General features: G+C 39.6%; 1 protein-coding gene across 2 annotated transcripts in view; it reads right to left on the reverse strand.

Moving 5' to 3' along the window:
- Positions 1-22,158, reverse strand: part of SAMD5 (sterile alpha motif domain containing 5) — a 370,146-nt gene that overhangs the window by 102,009 nt on the left and 245,979 nt on the right. The window contains exon 2 of one of the 2 annotated variants that reach the window (XM_064486603.1): positions 18,172-19,564. The exons of the other annotated variant lie outside the window; for it this stretch is intronic. Coding sequence (XP_064342673.1) covers positions 19,526-19,564 — 39 coding nt within the window. The 3' untranslated portion in view covers positions 18,172-19,525. Of the gene's footprint in view, positions 1-18,171; positions 19,565-22,158 lie in introns of those variants that run through there. 2 annotated transcript variants of the gene reach the window in all.

A 22,158-nucleotide genomic window follows, 5' to 3' on the forward strand; every position in this document is an offset into this window, starting at 1 on the left:
CCAACTACACGCACCCCACTGGGCCTGGTTTTATACGTCCAATTTATTTGGACTCTGAGAGTAATTAACCCCATTAGTGAACTACTTTATATATGAAGCAGTCCTTCCTTTTGGCCTAAACTCACCTCTCTAAAGTTGCAGGGAAAGTTTGTTCCCTGGTAATAAGAGGCCAGGGTTGGATGAGCAAATTTTGTTCATTGTGTTCATACTCTCATGGGTTTTAGACTTTGATCATAGCTTCCTCAATCTTCTTAAAGAGCAAAAGACTTGACGGTTCAATCTGTCCTCCTCTGGTACCCCTAGCAGCCCCTCCTTTGCTGTGGCTATGATACCTTTCTTCCTTCAGCCTCCCTGGATTTTTAAGGTCTTCAGCCTCCTTTTCATTTAAGGTCCAGTGACTAAAACAGCGCAAAATCTCCCCAAAGTGGCCAAACCTTGTTTTTTGTTTGTTTTTGCAAGGCAGAGCCATGATCTGTTTTGGGTTACCAGCCTTCTCATTGATTCAGATCATTTCTTTGGCATCTTAGAAAAGGAATCTGTACAGTCTGTTTCCAGGACTGGTGAAATTTAATTCAGTTCAACTCAAGGAATATTGATTGAGCGATGACCACAAGCTCACCACTCACATAACTATATCAAACAACAGCTAAAAGCCATTGTATAAGCTTAGGAGAGACTGGGGCATAGAAAGTAATAGTATTTGCAGGGCAGGATTTTGGAAATTGGCAGTTCTGATAGTTTGAAAACTTTTTATAATCCAGGAAGCCTGTTCTTCAAGTGAAAGCTCATTATAATGCTCAGCAAATAAAAGTTGAGCTGGTCTATTCCACGTTGTTGTTCAGGAGACAAAAACGCTTCTCATCAGGCTTCTCCACTATATTTATACACCCATTCATGGAACACAGAGTCGGCTTTGGCCTCATCATTTAATTTATAGAAAGGCAACCAAGGTGATGCGTCCAAGGTTATAGGTGAGTCAGAGGACCAAGACTGTCTGATTCCTGATCTAGTTCATACCACCCTACATTCCTTGTATTTTCCTCTTATTGAAACTCATCCACAGTTCTTTGGCCCATGCCTTGTAATGACATTCCTCTAGATCGACTTCCTGAGTTTATTATTTCACTATGCCTGTTCTTATAGTTTTTCCCTCTCCTTCTCTCTTTCTCCTTCCTTCCCCCTCCATCCCTCCCTCCCTCCGTCCCTCCTCCCTTCCTTCTTTTCTTCCTTCTTCATAAAGGAATGTGTGTTTCACACTCTCCTGTATTTGTTTAACTTTCCAAGGCCTTAAGTTGGCAGACATCCAACATCAGGTTTCTAAGTTTTACTCCCACTCAATCAGACAAATCAATCTATATTTGCACTCTGGGCTAATTTGTCCTGAATGCATTCAGAATGCGTTTACTTGTTCTAATTCCTTTAACCCACCTCATTTTCTGACATTCCTTTCCCTGATCAAGGAAGATGATCTGATTAGGGTTTCTGCTGAAAGCAGCCCTCTGGTCTCTAAAAGTCCCTTTGATACCCTTGCGGGTGGAGGATGATTGGCATTAATAATAGCCCCCATTCAGCTCTTTTGTAGAGCAGAACAGCAGCCGAGGCGGCTGCAAAATCCACCGCTGCATGTTTTGAGACCTGCCAAGAAATAGCAATATGCCAGCCTACCTGGCAGCAATAAGAGCCTGGTCCTGATGGATGAGGATGCATATAGCAGCTGATAGGACCATCATAACACAATAGTGATAACCCTGGATTATCTGTTGCAGGGCCATAGCACACTCTTCCCACATGGCCTTAGTTATAAATGTAATATGACACAAATGGATGACGAGCAAAGAAAGAACTTGGGCCACTTTAATTTAGGAGTTGTCAACTTTTTTAGTGCCGAAAGTAAATATAAGAGATAAAGAGACCAGACAGTTGATCAGAAATATGAAAACTAATTCTCACTCCGTCCTCCTGTGCTTTCCTATTGGAGCCCGTGACTTCTTTGGATTAAAGTGTATGTGAGGAAGTTGAAGAATCACTTGTAGAATATTCTGTAGCATTAGAGGCTCCCAAGATGGATGCTGCCCTTTCAAATAGAGCCCTATGAGCTTGGCCAGACATCAGTTACACATCTTTTCCTTGCAGCTCTGCATTATCACAAATGATCATTCTGGTCATGCCAGCCATGGAGGATTACTGCACCGAGTTCTAGCAGGAGGGGCAAGTGAGTGGAGGGTGGAGAGATGGTGAAAAGAGGCTAGAAACTGCTTTAATTTCCTAATCCAACGCGTTGTGAGTACTGAACTCAATACGAGTCTATTCACTGAAGGCAAGAACAACACTGCTGCCCACCACGGGGCCACCTGTATTTCTAATACACACATTAACCATAGTGATATCACAACTATCAACGCACACATTTAAAAGAGACTCGTGGCATATTCTGTTCAAGTTCTATGTTCCCCGAACAAAAATGTTGCCATGGAAACCTCTACCATAAGGCAGGTGTAGTTCTGCAAAGGACTATGGGCTATGAAATCAGGTTCCCATGGCAACATTTTTGTTCGAAGCCTGAAGAATCTTAAATACATGTGCCAATACATATTATTACCCAGCAGGATACACAGGTGGGATTAATAAAGTTCAATATTTGCTCAACTAAAAGTTGTAATCATGGTAAAAATAAATGAATTAGATCATTTATATGGATCATTTATATAAACAGAGTATGGAGTTGTAACACTACTTCCACATGAATAAGTAAGTATATGTGAAGTATTAATAGATTACTTTCTTTCATTAAATTCATAGGGCAGAGAAATCATCACAAAAATGATGGGATTTAAAAATTTGTAACATATCTTCAACTCATAATTCACTGATGAGATTAAATCACTCAAACTTACCAAAGGAAATTAAGATCATACTACCCACCTGTAACAGAACCAATTATTATGGTGACCAAACAGCTAAAGGAAAAAAAGTCAGATTGATTCATCTGTGTTATGTGAACTCATGCTAATAAAATGGGCTGGTTGGGATATTTATGATAATTGCCATTTCCAGAGCTTGAAAACATCCACATAAATATGCCCAGAATCAAATTAAGAAAAACTTTTCCCTTTATCTTTTACAAATAATCCAAAAGCAATAATCATTCATTACAATAATATATTTCAGAAAATGTATAAAGAAGATATATTGCATAAGGCAAAGAAATTATCATGTGGAGATGCTTGAGTACATATTTAAAAGGAGAACTTATTCTTCATTATCATTTCACATTTTCTAGCCCCATAAAACTTCAAAATAAAATTGATGAGCACTAGAGTGAACACTCTATGAGGTTAGAAACTGTGTTTGGTTTTGCTCATCATTGATCCGCACAGTGCCTGGAACACATTAAACATCCAATAAATATATATTGAATGGATGAATGCAACATTCCACCAATTTCGGTAGCAAAGAATCTTAGGTGTCTTTCACAAAATTATATAAATAAAATTTGGGTGATTCAAATTAGATCACATTTTAAATTTAGAAATGCATTATCACGTCTAAGTTGTTTTGTAATTAGTCCTGGCTCCCAAAACTTGAGCAACTTTTGCTTCCCTTTTTTCGCCCAGCCATTTCATCAAGTAGTTAATGATCTACAATCAAACACATAAATCCACCAGGAGAACTGAGGACTAAACTAAAGGAACCTTGGGGACGTTTTATAAAGTAAAGAATTCATTTTTTAAAAAAATGCAATTAGCCAATTTCTAGTTTATCTGTTCTGTGATGTATTTTTTCCCCCTATATTAGGGTTTTTTTTAATAGAGGGTCATATATGTTAACACGTGTATATTGAACCCTGATCTCATTTTTTAAATTAAACCAAATTTCATAGAATTTCTCATAGTTCCCCAAAGACGCTGAAAAATTTAGTCTTAGAATATGACCACAGTTCTCAAATTCATTTCCAAAATTTCATGCATTAGAATTATATTCTTAAGAGATCAGTATATCAAAATTTCCCAAAGCAATATGTCAGCTACAGCTTAGACACACAATCTAAGAACAAGATGACAGCTCTGAGATGCCAAGGACATCAAGGTGCCTAAGTGTGGCAGATGGCCAGACCCTGAGCACTGGGGACATCCATCCTGCTCTGCCAATGAGCTGCAGCTCCATCCAAGTGTCCCCACTCAGCTGAGAGGCCTTGGGTCTCACAGTCCTCCTTGAGCCTCAACTCTCTTATAATTTAAAACAGAAATAACTCTCCATGCAGAGGAGTTTCTAAGCATCAAATGAGATGATGTGTATTAAAGCACCCACAGAATTCTATTTCTTACACCTACATAAACAAGCAGAAGTTTTGTTGCTGTTGCTATTTTATTCAGTTCCTAAATATTAAATAAATGAAGTGAATAATCACAATGTCCATGATTTTTTAAAAAAATAACATTGAACACTCAGTACTCATAGCATTAGTATACATCTATTTCTGTCTAGTATCAAGTTCAATTCTGCTACTGCCTAGTTATTTTCTAAAAAGCTGGTATCTTGGAATGAGACTGCACATTCTATCACCTTTATACCCTAAAGAGTTAAGATTTTATTTTAAGGAGGTTTTTTTTTTTTCTTTCATTATTTAAAAAATTTTTTTTAATTTTATTTTTTATTTTTATTATTTTGGGAGGAGGTAATTAGAAGTTTTTGCTGTTGTTTTTTAGTGGAGGTATTGGGGTTGAACCCAGGACCTTGTGCATACCAGGGATGCACTCTAACACTGAGCTATATGCTCCCCACCCCGAGTTTTTTTTTTTAAAGTCACTGGAGTTAAACTCCAATAATACTAAAGAGTTAAGTCAATTTTAATAGCTCTCAATTTTAAGAATTTCTTAAGCCCTGGGAAAGTTTGGATTGGGACAGTATGATACTCTTGGACAAATAGGTTTAAAAGTCTCCCAAAGTTTAATAAGGTAAATACTTCTACTATTTTTCAGGAATCTGCCAAAGAAATGTGAACTTGTTAAAAAAAATTCTGTAATTTTATTATTTTCATCACAGAAAAAAAATAACCAAAATATAAGCTAATCAAAAATATAAGGAAATATGTATACAATTATTTAAATAATTTTCTAAATCAGGCCGCACTGATGGATTTTTGTTTTTTAACCCACATAAAGTACATTTACTGCAGTGTTTCTTAAATCTTAGGGCAAGGAGGATGGAAAGTATGATTACTGGTTTTGCAAATCCTATGGAAAATCTAAAAATCTGCTTCCCGTGGATTTAAAAATTTTTTCTCCTTATAACCAAGAGTCGAGACATAAATAAAACTACTCAGAGTTTTCCCAGAGAAAACTAGTGGGAGAATTGAAACCTCACAAGGGTCTACAACCATGAGGAATGCAGAAACCTGGCCGTGGCCATGAGGACCATAGTCATGTTGTGACCGGATATACTGGACTTCATATACTGCATCCACAGTAGGTACAGAAGTAAATACACACTGAAGAGTTTTCCATACATGGTGTTTTTTTAAAAAAATGAATGTTGTTTTTGAGATGCTCTATTACATTAACCAGCTTTTCAAAACAAATAGTGATTTAAATTCATGTTCACTGTTAAAAGGAAAAATAACCAAGACAATACTGACAGTTCAAACAATGGTCCCTCATACTCAAAACTGTAAGGCTCAAATTTGCAACTGAAAAAAAACCCTCCTCAAACAGCATATTTTTACATCCTTAAGCATGAAACCAATTTCAGCAAAACAACATCACCTGTCATATTAAATGAAAGTTGCTGGTACCAGTTGGATTGACTACATAAATTGGTGGCATTTACTATACACATTTGGTTTGGTCTTCTGTATCAGAGCTCTGTATTAAAGGAGTTCGCGTATTTAGTTTCAAGTTGGCGGACGTCGATATAGGAACAAATAGATGATATTAGAACGTGCGTTTTTGAGTCAACACTGAAGACTCATTTTTTTTTTCTTTTTTTACTTTAAAAAGTGTACTTCTATTACTCCATTCGGAAAAATACTAGATGTTGCACTAGGCTCCAGGGACACAAAACATCCCTGGAGAGACCCTTCTCTAGAGGAATGTGTCATGTGGGTAGAAGAGGGGAACACATGTAAACACATCCATGTGAAATACAATGTGGTGTGAAAATACGTGGGAGTCTAGAAAAGGGAGAAAATAAAATTGACTTTTTTCTGTTTTGGAGCAACTAAATGAACAAAATATATTAACTCCCACCTCCCCTTTTAAAGCTATTAACAAGTATACTGCAGGGTAACTTTCCCAATCATCATCTGTTTTACTAGAAAACTAAAGAGAAAATTGCAGTCTGTCTGCTGTAGAACATACTGGAACAGGATCTCAAACTGATTACAGACTTGTCGAATTGTATCAGCATCGATTTACAAGGCAGGGCCCTGCGGCACATCGGTGTGATACAGCTTCGTAAATGCAGCACTCAGACTCTTGTGCTGGATCCTGGGACGATCCTACATGAGCTTTTAAGTGACACTTTTATTAAGATCAGATTGCTGTTTGGACTCTTCAGAGGTTTCTGCAGAACTACTTTAGGGGTGGCGGTGGAGAAGGGTACTTGTAGGACCCTGAGTTTCTTCACTGAGCTAAAATGTTCTCAGAGTATAAAAATCATCTAACGACTGCCTTCGTTACAAAATTTTATTCCTAATCTTACAAAGGCATCTACTGAAATGAAAAGTAATTCTATAAGATTATGCATTAACGTTTGCATTACTGGAAAATGATAGGAAGTAAACATGAAAAATGCTTTCCAGAGTAGAATGGTATGATTAAGTCATCCTGTTTGGCATCCATGGCTTAAGAGAAATTTGGTTCATCCATTCACTTATGAATACATATCCACTGAACCTACTATGCGCCAGGCACTGTAGTTAGTCACATACACTAACATGACACTAGCTGACAATTACAATTAGCACGTTTTCAAAAAAAGGAGAATCTTAAAATCAAAATGAGGTCCCCTTTTATCCACAGAAATCTTTTGCTGTTTCCTAAATAAATTAGTTAAATGATGCACAAGCTTCCCCAAGTTTTAGTCTGATAAAAACAGTAACCCAGGTGGCCAGGAAGCAACGTTATTGTGAAGCACTGCGATTTCAGCCGAGTCATTCAGGAAACATTTCTTTCCTTTGATCTTAACACCTTCTAAGTGATAGAACTCCTCTGTCCAGTGTCCAGGTCAGACACCTCTACCACTGCACAAATATCATTCAAGAGAAAACACTCTATTGCCAACTTGATTACACGGAAATTGGTTTTGTACAATAGAAGCCTTTTTGTTCAGACTACTGTGGCCTCCTACAGGGTAACTTTCTTTACAGAGTTAATAGACTAGGGATGGATTTTGAATTTCACACACATACACAAAAGCCTCATTACCATTTACATTTGTGCATGGCTAACAAAAATGAGCAGGAGCTGCCGCAAATCATTAAAGGCGAAAAATGAAATTGAACTGAGGTCGGGAAAGCCTGTTTCCTAAAAGCCCATTTGGTATGGATTAACGTTAATTATAACAGGATAGTCCAACCTATAAAGAAAAATTGTGCTTTGTTTTTAGATATTTAGAAATGTAGATAGGATCCTTATTTAATTTTAACCTTCATTTTCACATTTGGACATTGGGATGTTAGTCTGTCAAACTTTCACTTCTAAAAACAGATAAGCCTGAACTTGAGATATGGATTCTAATTAGAAATGAAACAAATAGTATTCAGACAAGAGAATAAGAAATAATGGAGGTAAAGAAAGGGATATAGAAAAACTATACGCATACTTAATTTCTCCACCTGAAAGCACTGAAGAAATTCTTGCCTACCCTCGGTGGGCCCGGAGGCCACCCTAACCCCCAACCCCCGACCCCACCTCCTGCGGACTTGGAGATGCTGCTGCTTCCACATCTCTTCTGTCCTCCCCACACAAACCTCACGCTCCTGGCTTCCTCAACTTTTCTGGTTCCCCTCTTTGTCCTCACACGGGTGTCAGAGTATCCATGCAGCTGGATGTGTGGAAGTAAGTGAGAAAGAAAGGAAGTCTCCACCATGATCTGGGAACTACGGAGAAGACACACCAAGTGACCTTCTACCTCTTCTTAGCTGCCTCTTTCTTAGGGCCTCTCCTCACCCACACTGCCTTCAACTCCAGTGACTTATATTCCAATCTTCTTAAACTCTGGTCCCAGCCTCAGCTCTTGGGCCCGACAGGTACAGATCTGGGAAGCCCCTCCTCAAGTTCCAGGCAGCAGTTAGAGATGTGCTTCAGCTTATGTTGGGAAGAGTAGGACTGAGATCCTTTTTTTTTTTTTTAATTGAAGTATAGTCAGTTACAATGTGTCAATTTCTAGTGTACAGCACAGTGTCCCAGTCATACATATATATACATATATTCGTTTTCATGTTCTTTTTCATTAAAGGTTATTACAGTGGCTGTACCACCCTGAACGCACCCAATCTCGTCTGATCTCGGAAGTTAAGCAGGGCTAGGCCTGGTTAGTACTTAGATGGGGGCTGAGAGTCTTAAAGATGAGGTTGTCTTTCTTTATCATTAGGAGGCTCCTTCACATCTAAGTGGTTGCCCTTTGATGAAATTGACTTGGAATTCGTAAAACTCTTTTGCCCTATTCTTACAGTTCTGTCTGTATTGTTTGCAATGAGTAGCAAGAAAAGAAGTAGAGAGGCCAGATAAAAGTAGGTGAATGTGACATTTCAATGCATTAAAATATCAAATTGACCATGTAGGGTGGAAGGGTCACAAGCAGTAACTGTAACTTGCTGGTATCATAGTCCTAAATCCAGATTCTGGATTATAACCAACTTCCTAGCTTCATCAGCGATGGAACACGCTGCTTCCCTTCTCCAGGTCAGAGACAGATCCAGGCAAGTAGTGACTGATCCCAGATGCTGAAGAGACACACACATGTTAATCACAAAACTCGTCCACTGCTTTTTATTCTCCTAGATCCTGGAAAGTGTGATGGATAGTTGGAGGAATGATACATGAAGGCATTTGCCAGATTAAGCACACTGGCCTTTGTCTTGACTGTCCTACATAATTCTACATGAGAGGTGTGTACGAGGGCTTTCTAATCCAGCACACTAAACCTAACTTTTAATTATGGAAGCATTATTAACATACACAATAACCACACTTATTTAAAGTATACAATTTTCTACGTTTTGACCTATGTGTGTGCCTGTGAAACCATCATTGCATTCAAGACAGTGAGCATATGCATTGACTCCTAAAGGTTCTTCATGCCCCTCTGCCCAGCTCACTAAAATTTAGAGCATTATTTTAATGGAAGAAACCATCAGCTTTATTCTCCAAAATGGACCACAGCATCCGTTCAATTCCATGTGACATTACCTTCCATGGAAGTATCGAGAACTCAAGTTTCTAACTGTCCAAGGCTCAAAATGGTTTAACTTATTTCATTAAAGAGATGTATGTTCCTGTGTGTCAATTATGCCCACACCCTTACAATACATCTTAAGTAATACGCTTTAGAAGTAGTGTTTCTTCCAAAAAATAAACTACCTTTTTGAAAAGATTTCTTCTCACTAAAATGTCTTTTCTTGTCACCATATGGAACCCAGCTTTCTGGCACATCTTAGTTACAGATTTAGAAACTTGATTATCTGAGCTTCAATTAGCCATTCAGATTATTATGCAAAACAGTCAACTTCATGGGGTTGGAAGGACACAAACAGGGGCCCAACAATTAGCTCCTGTCACTCTTGCTGTGTGAAAATTGAATGATAACACTCACAACAGGGGTGTCAGGGGTGTCAGGCTTTGTGAACTGGTAGGGTGGACTACCCATGCAGTTCCTGGATGCCACACAAAACCCAGCCTCCCACGGAGGTTAAAATGATCCAACCAAACCTCACAAATAATTGTTTTCTGGGTAGCATCTTTCAACACACCATACAACTATGGTTTAGTAAAGAGAAGTTTCTGTCTTTCCATATTTCTAAAAGTGACTTTTTTTCCTGCATAGTAGGTAGCATGACCTTAGCTGACAGAAAAGACTATTAAGAAAAAAAGACACTGTGGTGCATGTCAGAGGCCACCAGCTTTATGAAGAAACCTCTTCCCTTTCACATGGCAACTGGAAGGAGCATCAATCAGTCAATCAATACTTGTTGAGATCAGATGTAGCCACTTTCCTTCACTATTGCAATTGTCAGATTTATGAAATAAACTGTTTGCTTGAGCCTGAGATGAAAAACTTTCTATGACTACTGAACACATGGCCTCACACAATACTGGGCCGTTCACTTGTTCCATAAACATGTATTGAATTTCTACTATGTTCAATGCATTATGGGGCATATAAATATGAATATGACATTATGTGGCTCTCAGGGAGTTTACATCATAACAGAAATATATATGGCACTCAAGAGAACATTTAAGTGTGGCGGTGACGAAAGAGAAATGTGGCAGGAAGTCTGAAGCAAAGGCTTTCAGATCCAAAGCAGTGAGGGATGAACTAGGCAAGGTTTCCATTTTAATGAACTACTTTCTCTTTGTAACCTGATCACACTTTCATTATTAGACCCATTAGGTGTCTTTGCTTTTTTGTCTACACGTCTCTTTCCTCAACTAGACTAGAGCCCCTTTGAGGCCATGGACAAACTTATCTTTTATATCTTTTGTGTCAGCATACAATAGGTGCTCTTGTGTTGCTGAATGAGCAGAACAAAGCAGAAACTAGATCATCTTCACACGTGACTTTCAGGCCAGCCTGGTCATAGTAGATTTTTTTGAGGGATGGTGAGAAGCATCCCTCTGTCCATTCCTAAAGGGAGAACTTTGTTCAATTTGCTGCTTCCACAGCGTATTCCCCACAGAAAAAAATTTTGTTAATAAAATACATTTAGCTTCATCATATACAGTTTTGCATACACAGAGAAAATCATTAAAAAATTGTATTTTGTACCCTGCTCCCTGAGATTATGGTCCTTTTGATTGTCTTTTTTATGCAATAATATTACAGAAGTACCTTGTAGATACATTTAATATTTTATGTTCAATATATAGTCTGTACACATTTACTATTTGTAATACCATGTCTATACATGTACAATTAATCACTACTTCTTTGATCTGGTGATTTACTCATGTTTTCAATATATTTTTATTAGTACAGTCCCACAAACAAAAAGGGTATATTAAGCTTGAGTTTTAAAAGGAGCTTGTTCAATTTTTTTTAAATTGTAGTCAGTTATTGTTCACTTTTAATCTGCTATCAAAGTATGCTTATTTTTTTTAAAGTCATCTCTTTCAAAATTAAATTGAAGCCAGGTTAAATACTCAGTTACCAGTTTCATTTTGGATATAAATCATGTGACAGTCACTCAAGATTTTCAGCCCCCACTTGACCCCTGGGAGGGGTTTCATTCAACCACGATGGCAGTACCACCATCTGGGACATTTTCAGTAAAGAGCAAAGATCAGGCACCTTATAGACACAGACCACTCAAAAGACATAGGTTGGTCAAGAATGTTCCAAAGTGCTTTGTTAAAAGAGTTATTAAACAAACAAAATGTTAGAGCAGGTCATTCCTCTCCCACCTTTCAGTATCTTCCCAAGCCTTTCACGCTTCCAGCTTCTTTCTAGGAATGTTTCTCCACGCGGTCTGCCTCAGGCATCGCCTCCACCACAAAGCCCTTCCTGGTGGCTGTTGCTACCCAAGTCAGAGTTGAACACTCCCTCCCTGGCACCCCAACTAGTCCCAAACTTGCTCTTACTAACATGCCCTGGACACCTGGACATGCCGATTTGATTTCACGTCTTTCTCCTGCTCTTCAACAGTTGAGTCTCGGAAGGATGATACTATTACGTTTATTTCTATATTCCCGTTGCCCAGCACAGCCCCTGGCACACAGAGGCACAGCTCCTATCTGCCGAGTGAATGGCTCACTGCATGAGGTCCTGAAGGGTGGACGACAATTGGAAAGTGAACATGGAGAGCCCGCTGTGGGATCAGGTTCACTGAGCTCCAAAATCAGTCACTTTAACAACCCTTGGCAGGAAGCCTTGCCTGACTACCATTCTGTGGGATCTGCATGAAAGAAACAATGTTCTCAATGCTCTGCTAAGTCAGTAAGAGTCACCAGAGCTGGCCTATCGGATAGGCACTCAGCCCAGACCATCTTTTTCAATGCAAAGACTGACACCTCTTTTCTGAGCCTCTCCTCAGATGCTATGTCTGTCCTCAGAGGGGCATCCTTCACTCAGACCTTCCACATTTCCTGCTGAACACTCAAACTTTGGGGAAAACATTTAAGAACTCCTTTCTTGCCAACTACATCTCCCTCTGGTCTTTTCACTGCTCCACATTGATATTTTCAGAGCAAGTTTCACCAGAAAAAAGCCAAAGGAAATTTGCATGGCAAAGGTACACACATCATTTTAGGCATGCAAATTATTGTTTTTAGAAGAATAAAAGGCTGTAAATACTTTGAGAAGTGGGCCCCTAGTGCCTCTTAAGTATTCTAAACTACACTGTGTGCTTCATAATTATGTAATATATAGAATACCAGCTGCTTTGAATGGTCCTCTGGAGGTTTGGATGATATCAGAAAGCTCTCCTCCCCCAGTGAGAGCCATAACCAAGCCAGCAGTACCGTCAAGCCAGATCCAACTGACACTGAGTTGCTGGGTTTTAACACACTTTAAAACAGATGTTTAGCCTGTGTGGTGCGGCTGCAGAGGAACATATTTTTGCCTAAAAAAATAGAGTCCTACAAAGTTGCATACCTGTACAGTGTATTAATATTTACTATCTAATGAACATCTGTCTGAAGGGATATGTAGGTTGCATCCGGATATACACGAACATACTTATATATTACATATTTAAGTATTTATATATTTGCATTCAAATACACACATACATTGAGTTAAAAGACAAAACCCTAGATGCTTCTTTTCAACCATGACAAAGAGCAGAGATACATTTGAGTTTCTGGAGAGAAGAGTAAGGCATACAAATGCTTTCCGCTGGGCCCCGTGTGAAGGCTTCATAAAAGGATAGGTTAATTATTATAGTCTTAAAAATCCCCTTCCCAGTTGCATATACCCTGAAAAATATGACCTGTGTAAGAACTTTGACTACAAAGAGAAAAAGGACATGGCAAAGAACACAGACACCGGAAAATGATGGGGCAAAGATGCTTGACTTCTCCTTTGAGGATTTCACACAAGGCCAAGCCCAACAAGGAAATGGTAACTTAACAAAACGCTTTCAGGAAAAAAAAAAAAAAAAAAAAAAAAAGACAGAGAAAGAAAAATTAAAAGTCCCAAAGTCTTCACAGTTAAAATGTGAGCACAATCTACAACCATGAGCTCCTCACTGGAAATCACTGGGATTGAGTTCAAAGTGTTACTTCTGCAGTTTCTTTTAGAAAAATGGAAAACTGTAGCTGTCCCCAAAGGCTAGGGCAAAAGAAGGACTACTGCTTCCTTAGGAAGAAAGTATGAGCTCTAGTCATGAAACTCAATGGAACAGTCACTCAGAGGTTAATCTGGCTAAAACTGCCTCTGGAGTCAGCCTGTATTAGATCCCAGCTGTATAACTTACTAAGTGTGTGACCTTAAGCAGGTTACCTGACTTTTCTGAGACTCAGTTTTCTCATCTGTCTAAGGGCAACAATACTTACCTTGAAGTTAAGACATCCTGATGCAGTTCTTGCACCTTAAGGGGTAAGCACACATGGGAACGTCCATCATACACAGGCACTATTACAATTTCCCAAATTAGTAGTCACAGAGGACTTTCAGTCATCGATGGTCTGTATGTCTGGACTGTACGCTATTTGTGACTTCAACTCTATTTGAGTTTGAACAGAAAACTGTACTTTGGAGAAGACTGAGATTGAGAATTGAAGAGTTTGCTGAAGGTTTAAGAAACTATCCTGAATGGAAACACTTTCTGTGCACCTGCTCTTACACGTCTCTACCCCTTTGTGTCTCTGCAAGGTCCATGCCCTGACTTCTATTTAACTCAAGCAGAAAAATGCGACTACTTTTACATACATCACAAAGGACAGATAAGGCACGCTTCCTTAATGATTTAGTGCTGTTACTCTTGTTCTAATAATTACTAATCTGCAATGGTGCTAATATAGTGATAATAATATTACAAATTTATCTTGGTTCTCCTGCCACTGTCAATTACCAGTGGTGTGAAGACAATCGTGTTAATAGGTAACAAGAGGCCAATATTGACAGGGGAATAAAACATTTTTTAAATAGAAATGTCTCATAGTTTAATTTACCAGAATCTTCTGAGCTGCCACACATGACCATGACAGCCACTCTGTCACAGCTACATTCAATTAAAGCCCTACATTTCCTTCTATCTAAAAATACTCTTCCCACAACCTTGTTTCTCATTCAACAAATATTTATCCAGTGCTTGTGACAAGCCAGGCTCTCTTTCTTTTCCTCTCCACGAAGAACCATCAGGAACCTATGATCTGTACCAGAGGAGCCAACTGCAGCCTTGAGGGCTATGTCCCTTCTGCAGACATGCCTTGTTTGGTTTGGACAGTTTTTAAAAATTTGAGCCAACATTTTAAAATGTGCAAATTCCACATAACAAAAACCACCCTAGATTGTCCATTTCTTTTCAAAAATCAAAACCACTGGCAACACGGGGCTCACATTTTCACATGGAAACAACTGACTAGGGCTGAAGCAGGGCACAAGCATGTTCATTCACCATCCACTTCCCTCCCTACACATACACACGCATACACGCACACAAACACACACATAGGCACATGCTCTGTGCAAAGACTGACCCCCTGAGACTGGAAGGTTCCAAGGTGGGTGTTTGAATTTCCACCCCTTTCCATATAACCAGCATAACCTTTCCCTGCAACACTCACTCCTTACTTGCCACAGTATTTCTGCCTCCATCACAGAACACAAATTTTAATCTCAAAGTCAGTTTAATCCTAATTATCAAATCCCATGATCACTCTACTTAGTCTTTCTCCTCCTCCTCAGACTCTCTGAGACAGCTGAATCCCAAACCGACCCCGCTCTCTGGGTTCTCCCTCCACCTCAGCTTCCTGGAGGTCTCTCCCTGAGTTCTCCTCCCACCTCCCTCCCACCTTCTCCTTTCCCCAGGCATCATCACTGCTTGCTCCAGGCCACTCAGTTAATGGAAACATCTTTTAACCTTTCCCCAGTTTCTACAATTCTGGCAGCTTAAACAACTAATCAATTTCTACCTCCAGCTCAGGTTTCGGTCCTGGAAAGGAGATCTGTTTCTTGCACAGCCCGGAACAGATGGCACCTCGAATTCAAGATGTCAGAAGGCAAACTCGTTAGCAAACCCTGCAGCTTATGTTGGAGTTTTCCGGATCTTCAATACTGCTGCACAATCCTTCCAGTTACTCATCCTCAGTATCTAAAAAACTTCTTTGATCTTTTTGACTTGGACACCTCCTTCCGCCATCTCTGCTAGACCCAGCCAATTCTGTCATCTAAAGGACCCTGTCCTCTCCCTGCCCAGCCACTCCCATGGCCACGGGCAGAGATGAGGCCGCAGCAGCCCCTTCCATGTACTCTGGTGCAGTGGGCTCCTGGTCGTGCCCCTGGATGCTACTCCCCTCCACACAAGTCCATGCGGCATATCCACAGCAGACAAGTCTTCCCAAAGCAATTCTTCTGTTTAAAAGCTATCCATGGTTCCACACTGTCTAACGAAAAATTGCAAATCCCTAACTCAAGGCTAGTGTGATGATATGGCCTCAACCTATTCTTTTTCCATTTCTTCTCCAACACTCTTTCATGCCACAAAGAAACAAAACTCTAGGCTCTTCTTATTTTCTGAGCTTTCCTGCTCTACACTTTTATTTGTATCATATTCTCCACTAAGAATAGATTTTTCCCTCTGTTACTAGGTAGTTAAATGTTGCAAATCCTTCAAGCTTTAGCTCAAATATCACCTTTATGAAATCTCTGGAATTTTCATTGTACACCAAGTGGAAATCATCTCTCATTCTATTATTACTCTTCTACTACATAATATTTATTATCATAAATGCAGACATTGTACTTTCAACAACCTCGTAAGGTATTATTATTGTGCCAGTTTTAAAGATGAGAAAACAGGTTTGGAGAAGTGATATGACTTGCCCAGCATTGCACAGCAGGCAACAGAGCACATTATTATATCCACTTTTATGTTATTTAATATGTTTGACTTGGTACTTTGTATATTTGAATTTTTATCTCTACCAGATAAATATAAGCTCCTTGAGGTCAGGGAGAACACCCTGCATGAATACACTGTGTTATATCCACAACATCTAGTACATGGTATGCACTCCAATGACATTTATCGATTTAATGAATTATATTAATATACTCTCTGCCAGTTTTATTCTCTGTAAAATGGAGATAATAATAGTACCTCCCTTGCCCTTGTTATTTAGGATTAAATGGGTAAACCGAGTTCTCAGAACAGTGCCCAGCACAAAGCACACGCTGCCTAAATGTTAGTTTGCTAAGAGCAGTCACGCTGATCATTGCCAATTTGTCCCTCTTAAATGTCGAGATGAAACTGACATCTCAGCACTATCTGGGCTTGTGCAGCTTTTCTCCCATTTTCATTTCCTGCCTCAATTTCTTCTGCGGGTGACTGAGAATCACCACATTCTCCAGGGGGTACTCAAGCCAACTGTCATGTTGCCCAGCGGAGCAGGGCTAAGCCAGCACCACACGCCAGGTGCTCCTGGGGGAAGGACTCCTGGGGGCCAGGTAGGACCAGAAGGGTCTCTATACTTTCACCAGCCTTTGCTAAAGACACGTATTATCCCCATAATAAATCAGGATTCATGGCATCCTCAGAAGAAACGATAAACATACTGACATTAATGTCAATGAAATTCATTGGAATACTTCAATACAATACAAATTTGTTGTGTAATTATAACTAATGAAGAAATTCATTTAGGAATTAATGATTACATTTAAATTGTTATCCTAGTAATAATAAAAACTTCCTAGAAAAAATATACCAAAAGACCTCTCTTTTTAAAAAAAAGCACATATATTAATATATTCAGGCACAAAAATGGTAACATACATAGAGATACTAGTTTCAGCTTTCCACTTAGTTATTCAATAGACGTTTGCTGTGCACATGCTAAAGCTAGGTACTGCTAAGGACTAGGGATGCAAAGATGAATAATTAAGTCTTTGTACTCAAGAAATATATCCAGTGGTTGTCAGAGAGGGAAGGAGGGTGATTTTGCCTGCAGGGGACATTTGGCAGTGTCTGGAGACAGTTTTAGCTGTCCTGGCTGGATGGGGAGGAGGGTCAGTGCTACTGTCATCTAGTTAATAAAGGCCAGAGATGCTGCTAAACATCCTACAATGCACAGGACAGCCCCCCACAACAAAGACTGACCTGGACCCAGAAGTCAATGGTGTCAAGGTTAAGAAACCCTGCTGTAGACTTAGCGTGTTAAAACCTTATTCCTGATGACCTGAAACTGAGACTGCAAGTGAAATCAACATGTATACAGCTGTATGCAAAAGAAGAAATACAGGACATTGTTTCACACTGAATTTTCTATTTTCGCCCAGTTGATAAATTCCCTATTGCCTCCATATTTGTATTAATTGCATTTGTCCTTTAAAAAGACAAGGATCTGAAACTTTATTGTCCATAAGGTGTTTTCTTTCTTTTTTCCAAAGTGACAACTGATTCTCATAACTCAAGGGCCAAGCCGGTGGCACATTCTCCACCAAGTGGTCCCTCTGTTGGGGTGCTCTCCTCACGTCAGCTGGGCAGGGGACAGGGTCACTGCGCCCAGGCTGCAGCAGCTGAATATCTGTAATCTGTCCCAGACCTGACTTTCTGGATGAGATCTAAACTTCCATATGAAAGAAAAGCACTAAGGTTTTTAGATTTTGCAAACACCACCTACTCTAGAGAAATGAACATGAAGAAAATAATGTAAATAAATAGAAGAAATAAAAAGCAAAACCCATTTTGACAAATGGCAAAAAAAGATAAGCACAGGTCTCCAGAACAGATCAGTGATTCTGGTAATAAATGCCTGTTTTACTGCAAAACATGAAATTCTATTTTTTGCCATAACTCACTGCACATGCAATCCAAGATCCATTAAATTATATCCTAACATCATAAACTTTGCTTCTGTCATTTATAAATACATAACAAAGGTATTTGATGGAATTCTCATCTTCCTTCAAAAGGACTGCTTAACATGAGTCAACAGGGGTTTGGCTTAGGCCACGTGTGTGGGAACCGGATCATTTTGTCACCACTGTCATTTGCAGCTCTGGCTTCAGACTGCTGACTTAAGCAGAGTTGCTTCAAACCCAGGGATGAACTGGATTTTATATTCAGAAATAACATTAAAAGAACTACTATGATTCAGTATATTATATAGTCACTCCATTTTTTTTTTTTGAATTGGAAAAATAAAATAGTTCAAGTTTTGCTTAAAACTAAATGCTAAACAAGCCATTTTCCCAACAGGCCCAGTCCTAGAGATACAAAGTTATTTTTCATAGTTCCTTGGGAACATAATACCCTCTTACTTTCAGTGACATGATGAGCTAAGATTCAGTCACCTAGAGGTCATAGCAAATATAGGACCGTATTACTGTCCACGGGTGCCGTGTGGCTGGCACCCAATGGAGGTCTTCCGCCTTCCATGGAGCTGGCCTCGGTCTCCTCCAAGGTTCTCCAGAGAATGATGCTGACTGTTTGGCTGGCCTCTCATTTTGGTCTCTTAAGAGAAATGCCTCTTATTTTAGAAAATATTCAAAGTGGCTGAGGGGAAATTGAGACTCAGATTTTATTCCTATTTTACCAAAACACGACAAAAACATGATCCCGATGAAGTATCACCCAAAAGAAGTCACATGTATCTGGTGTTCAGCTAAGTGCTACGTTATGGAAAGTCAACAGACTAAATCCTACAGTCTCACGATTTACAAGTAGCTCGAATACACGTGTCTTTATGCAAATACATGTATAACGGAAAGACAAGTCCTAGATAGAGATGCAAGTAAAATCCAAACATGGTGTCTAAATATAGGAAGTCTAAGGTCGTAGTCCTCAACAGCTCACCCACAAGCAAGATGGAGCATTTAAACCATATTTCCACTTCAATATCAGCGTGGTTACTATGATTGGGGCAAATTATCCAATTTTTAATGCAGTACTATGTGTTGAAAAGAGCAAAGATTTTTTTTTTTTAGTCAAATAGAGGATTAATCAGCTAAATTCTGAAACAAAGTCCTTTGTTCTCTGAATCTTGTTTTCCTAATCTGTAAATTCCTCTCTATATTAGTCAGCTCGGGTTGTTATTAAAAACCACCATAGACTGGGTGGCTCAAACAACAGAAATTTGTTTTCTCACAGTTCTGGAGGCTGGGAAGTCCTCGAGGCTGGGAAGTCCTCGAATTCAAGGGGTCAGCTGATGACGTCCTTGGGGAGCGCTCTCTTCCTGGACTGCAAAAGGATACCATTTGTGTCCTCTCGAAGGTGAAGGGGCCCACCCTCAAGACCTCCTCTAAAACCAAATACCATCACTTCAGGGGTTGGGGCTTCAACGTAAGAATTTGTGGGGAGGAGACAAAATTCAACCCGTGACACTCAAAGTTGCCCAGATAGGGCTTGACAGGGAAGGATTTCAAAAATGGGGCAAGGTCAGCAGTGCAAAAAACACTAAGAGCAAAGAAAGAGGGAAAAGGAAATTTGGGCCAGAAGCCAACAGTCAACCAGAAGGATCTAGTTAGGAGGTGCAAGTCAGGGAAACCTTGAGAAATTATGAAACACGCATGTGCTAGAGGTCAGAGCATAGTGGGGCCTGAGCCCCAGCAAGCAGGTGGGAGTGGGTTCTCAAGGTCGGAGCAATGAGTCAAACAGACACATGGCACCACCAATAAAAGGTTGCAACCGAGCAGCTCATACCTCTATTTTTATTTTGATGGGTACCAATGGTAGGGGTTGAAGGATGTAACTGTGAGTGGTAGCAAATGAATCACCATAAATGTGGGTGTGTTGGGCAGGGGTGTGTGCACTCAATTTTAGTGTTTTCTCATTCAAGAATAAGAAGCAGTCTACACAACTCTGGTGTCTACCCCTACATTGGAGTGGCTTTCTCTTGGTGTCCTTAACTGTCAATCTAGTTGCATTTATGATCTTGCCCAAGGATGCGTTGTTGGCATAAACACACCCCACTGCTTCACCCACCAGCAGACCAAGAGGCCTGAGAAGGACCGGTGTGTTGGCACCATTTCTGTGACCATCTTCCTCGCAGATGGGGCTTCATACCAGACAGCACTACCTGTGGCTTTTCCTGGTTCCTCCCCTTGGCTGCTATCACACCCCCACCGAACAGATGGTCTCCTGCTGGCTGTGGTCCCCAGGTAAACCTCGAGGCTGCCCGGATGCAGCTGATCATAAGGCGGAAACCGAGGCTGAGTGGTATGCTACCAAGGGCACTGCAAGCCCATTCTTCCCCTCACAAGCTCCAGCACTGTGAATGGATCTGTTCCCCCATATCTCCTACCTCCTTCCAGTGATGATGTTCTCCACCTTAGGTCAGCAAACTGTGACTGCTCCCTCAGTATTTCTCTTTATCTTGATCTATTTGCACCATACCTAGTAGGAAATTCCTAGAAGTTTCTAGATCTGAGTTGATACTCTTCCTTAGTTTTCTGCTGCATTTCATCTTTTACTCTTTTTCACTGAACATACTGAAAGGAGGTCCCCATATTTCCAGTGGCGTATTTGTGTGTGTCCTCAGGGTCTAATACAGAGCTGGGCATACAAGTTCAATGTTCCATAAATGCTTGTTGGCTTGAAGTAATACTTTGATTTCAGTTTTTTTCTCTTCTTTTTCCTCACCATCCCCATTGTTATCAGCCAGCTTCCTGTATACAAGGTCTATTCATCAGCTAATTGTTAATCATCTCATAAGGGAAGTCGTATTTCCATTCCTATAACTTAACACAATGAATGGAACTTAGTAACATCAGTGGTATGTAAAGACAGCTAAAATCAGGTAGGTCAATGGGTGACGTAGCAAAAGACACCCATTGATATAACTCATACTGGAAATGGAAGATCCCACTCCTGCACAGGCGTATTTACAAGCTGTTACTGTTCAAACTTGATGCATGGAACCAGCAATTAGTATTATCAGAAGCACATATATAAAAGAAAATCTCTCTAGAATATACGTGTACATATGACTGAAACATGCTGTACACTAGAAACTGACACAATATTGTAAACTGACTATAACTGAAAAACAAACTCTGAAATTAAAAAAGAAAAAAAACCCTCTTAAAAAAGATCACACAAACAGACATTAAAGATGTTACACTGATATAATCGGGGTAGAAACTGCTAAAAGGACATGCAGTTGACTCTTTCGCAATAAGCCCCGTTGAAGGGATAAAAGGAAGAGACTGCTAAGAGTACGATTAAATTCCAGTAAGGTCTATGTTTTAGTTCCTTTAAGAGTTTATTTAATTTTCTATGTCTATACTTGGAAAGGCTATTTGAACTCACCATAGGCAGTTACTGAATGTACCTTTTGAATCTCAGCTTCCTGTTTATAACAATTCTTTCTTTTTCATTTCACTCTAATCAAATATGCCATTCAAGGTCTAGAATTTTATAGAGACATAACAGTAGTTATTTATATGCTGGGAGCAAGCCATTTTTTAAACAGCTGGCAAAGCAGCTTAATATCTCAGCCAATCATTTTAAGCTCTGAAAAATTCCACATTCTACAGTGCTCTTAAAGAGTAACCTCATAAGGCTACTCAGCCCAGGAAACAAGACACCTCATCCCCATTTTGTTCTCCTTTTTGATTTTTGAGCTTTTCAGTTGAGCTTTAAGCCATTTTATTACTAACAAATAATTTAGAGTGAGAGATCAAAATTAGGTAAATGCAACTTTGATGCTAGATTGGCAGTAAAACGTTTGTTTATTCAACAAATTATTATTATGGACCTGCTTCTCCAAATGTTATGGAATGAGAAATACAAAGATAAGAAGACAGTTGGTTCTGGCAGAGCTCCAATGAGGG

This window comes from Camelus dromedarius, chromosome 6 (assembly GCF_036321535.1).
Source record: "Camelus dromedarius isolate mCamDro1 chromosome 6, mCamDro1.pat, whole genome shotgun sequence".
In the NCBI taxonomy this organism is placed as follows: Eukaryota; Metazoa; Chordata; class Mammalia; order Artiodactyla; family Camelidae; genus Camelus; species Camelus dromedarius.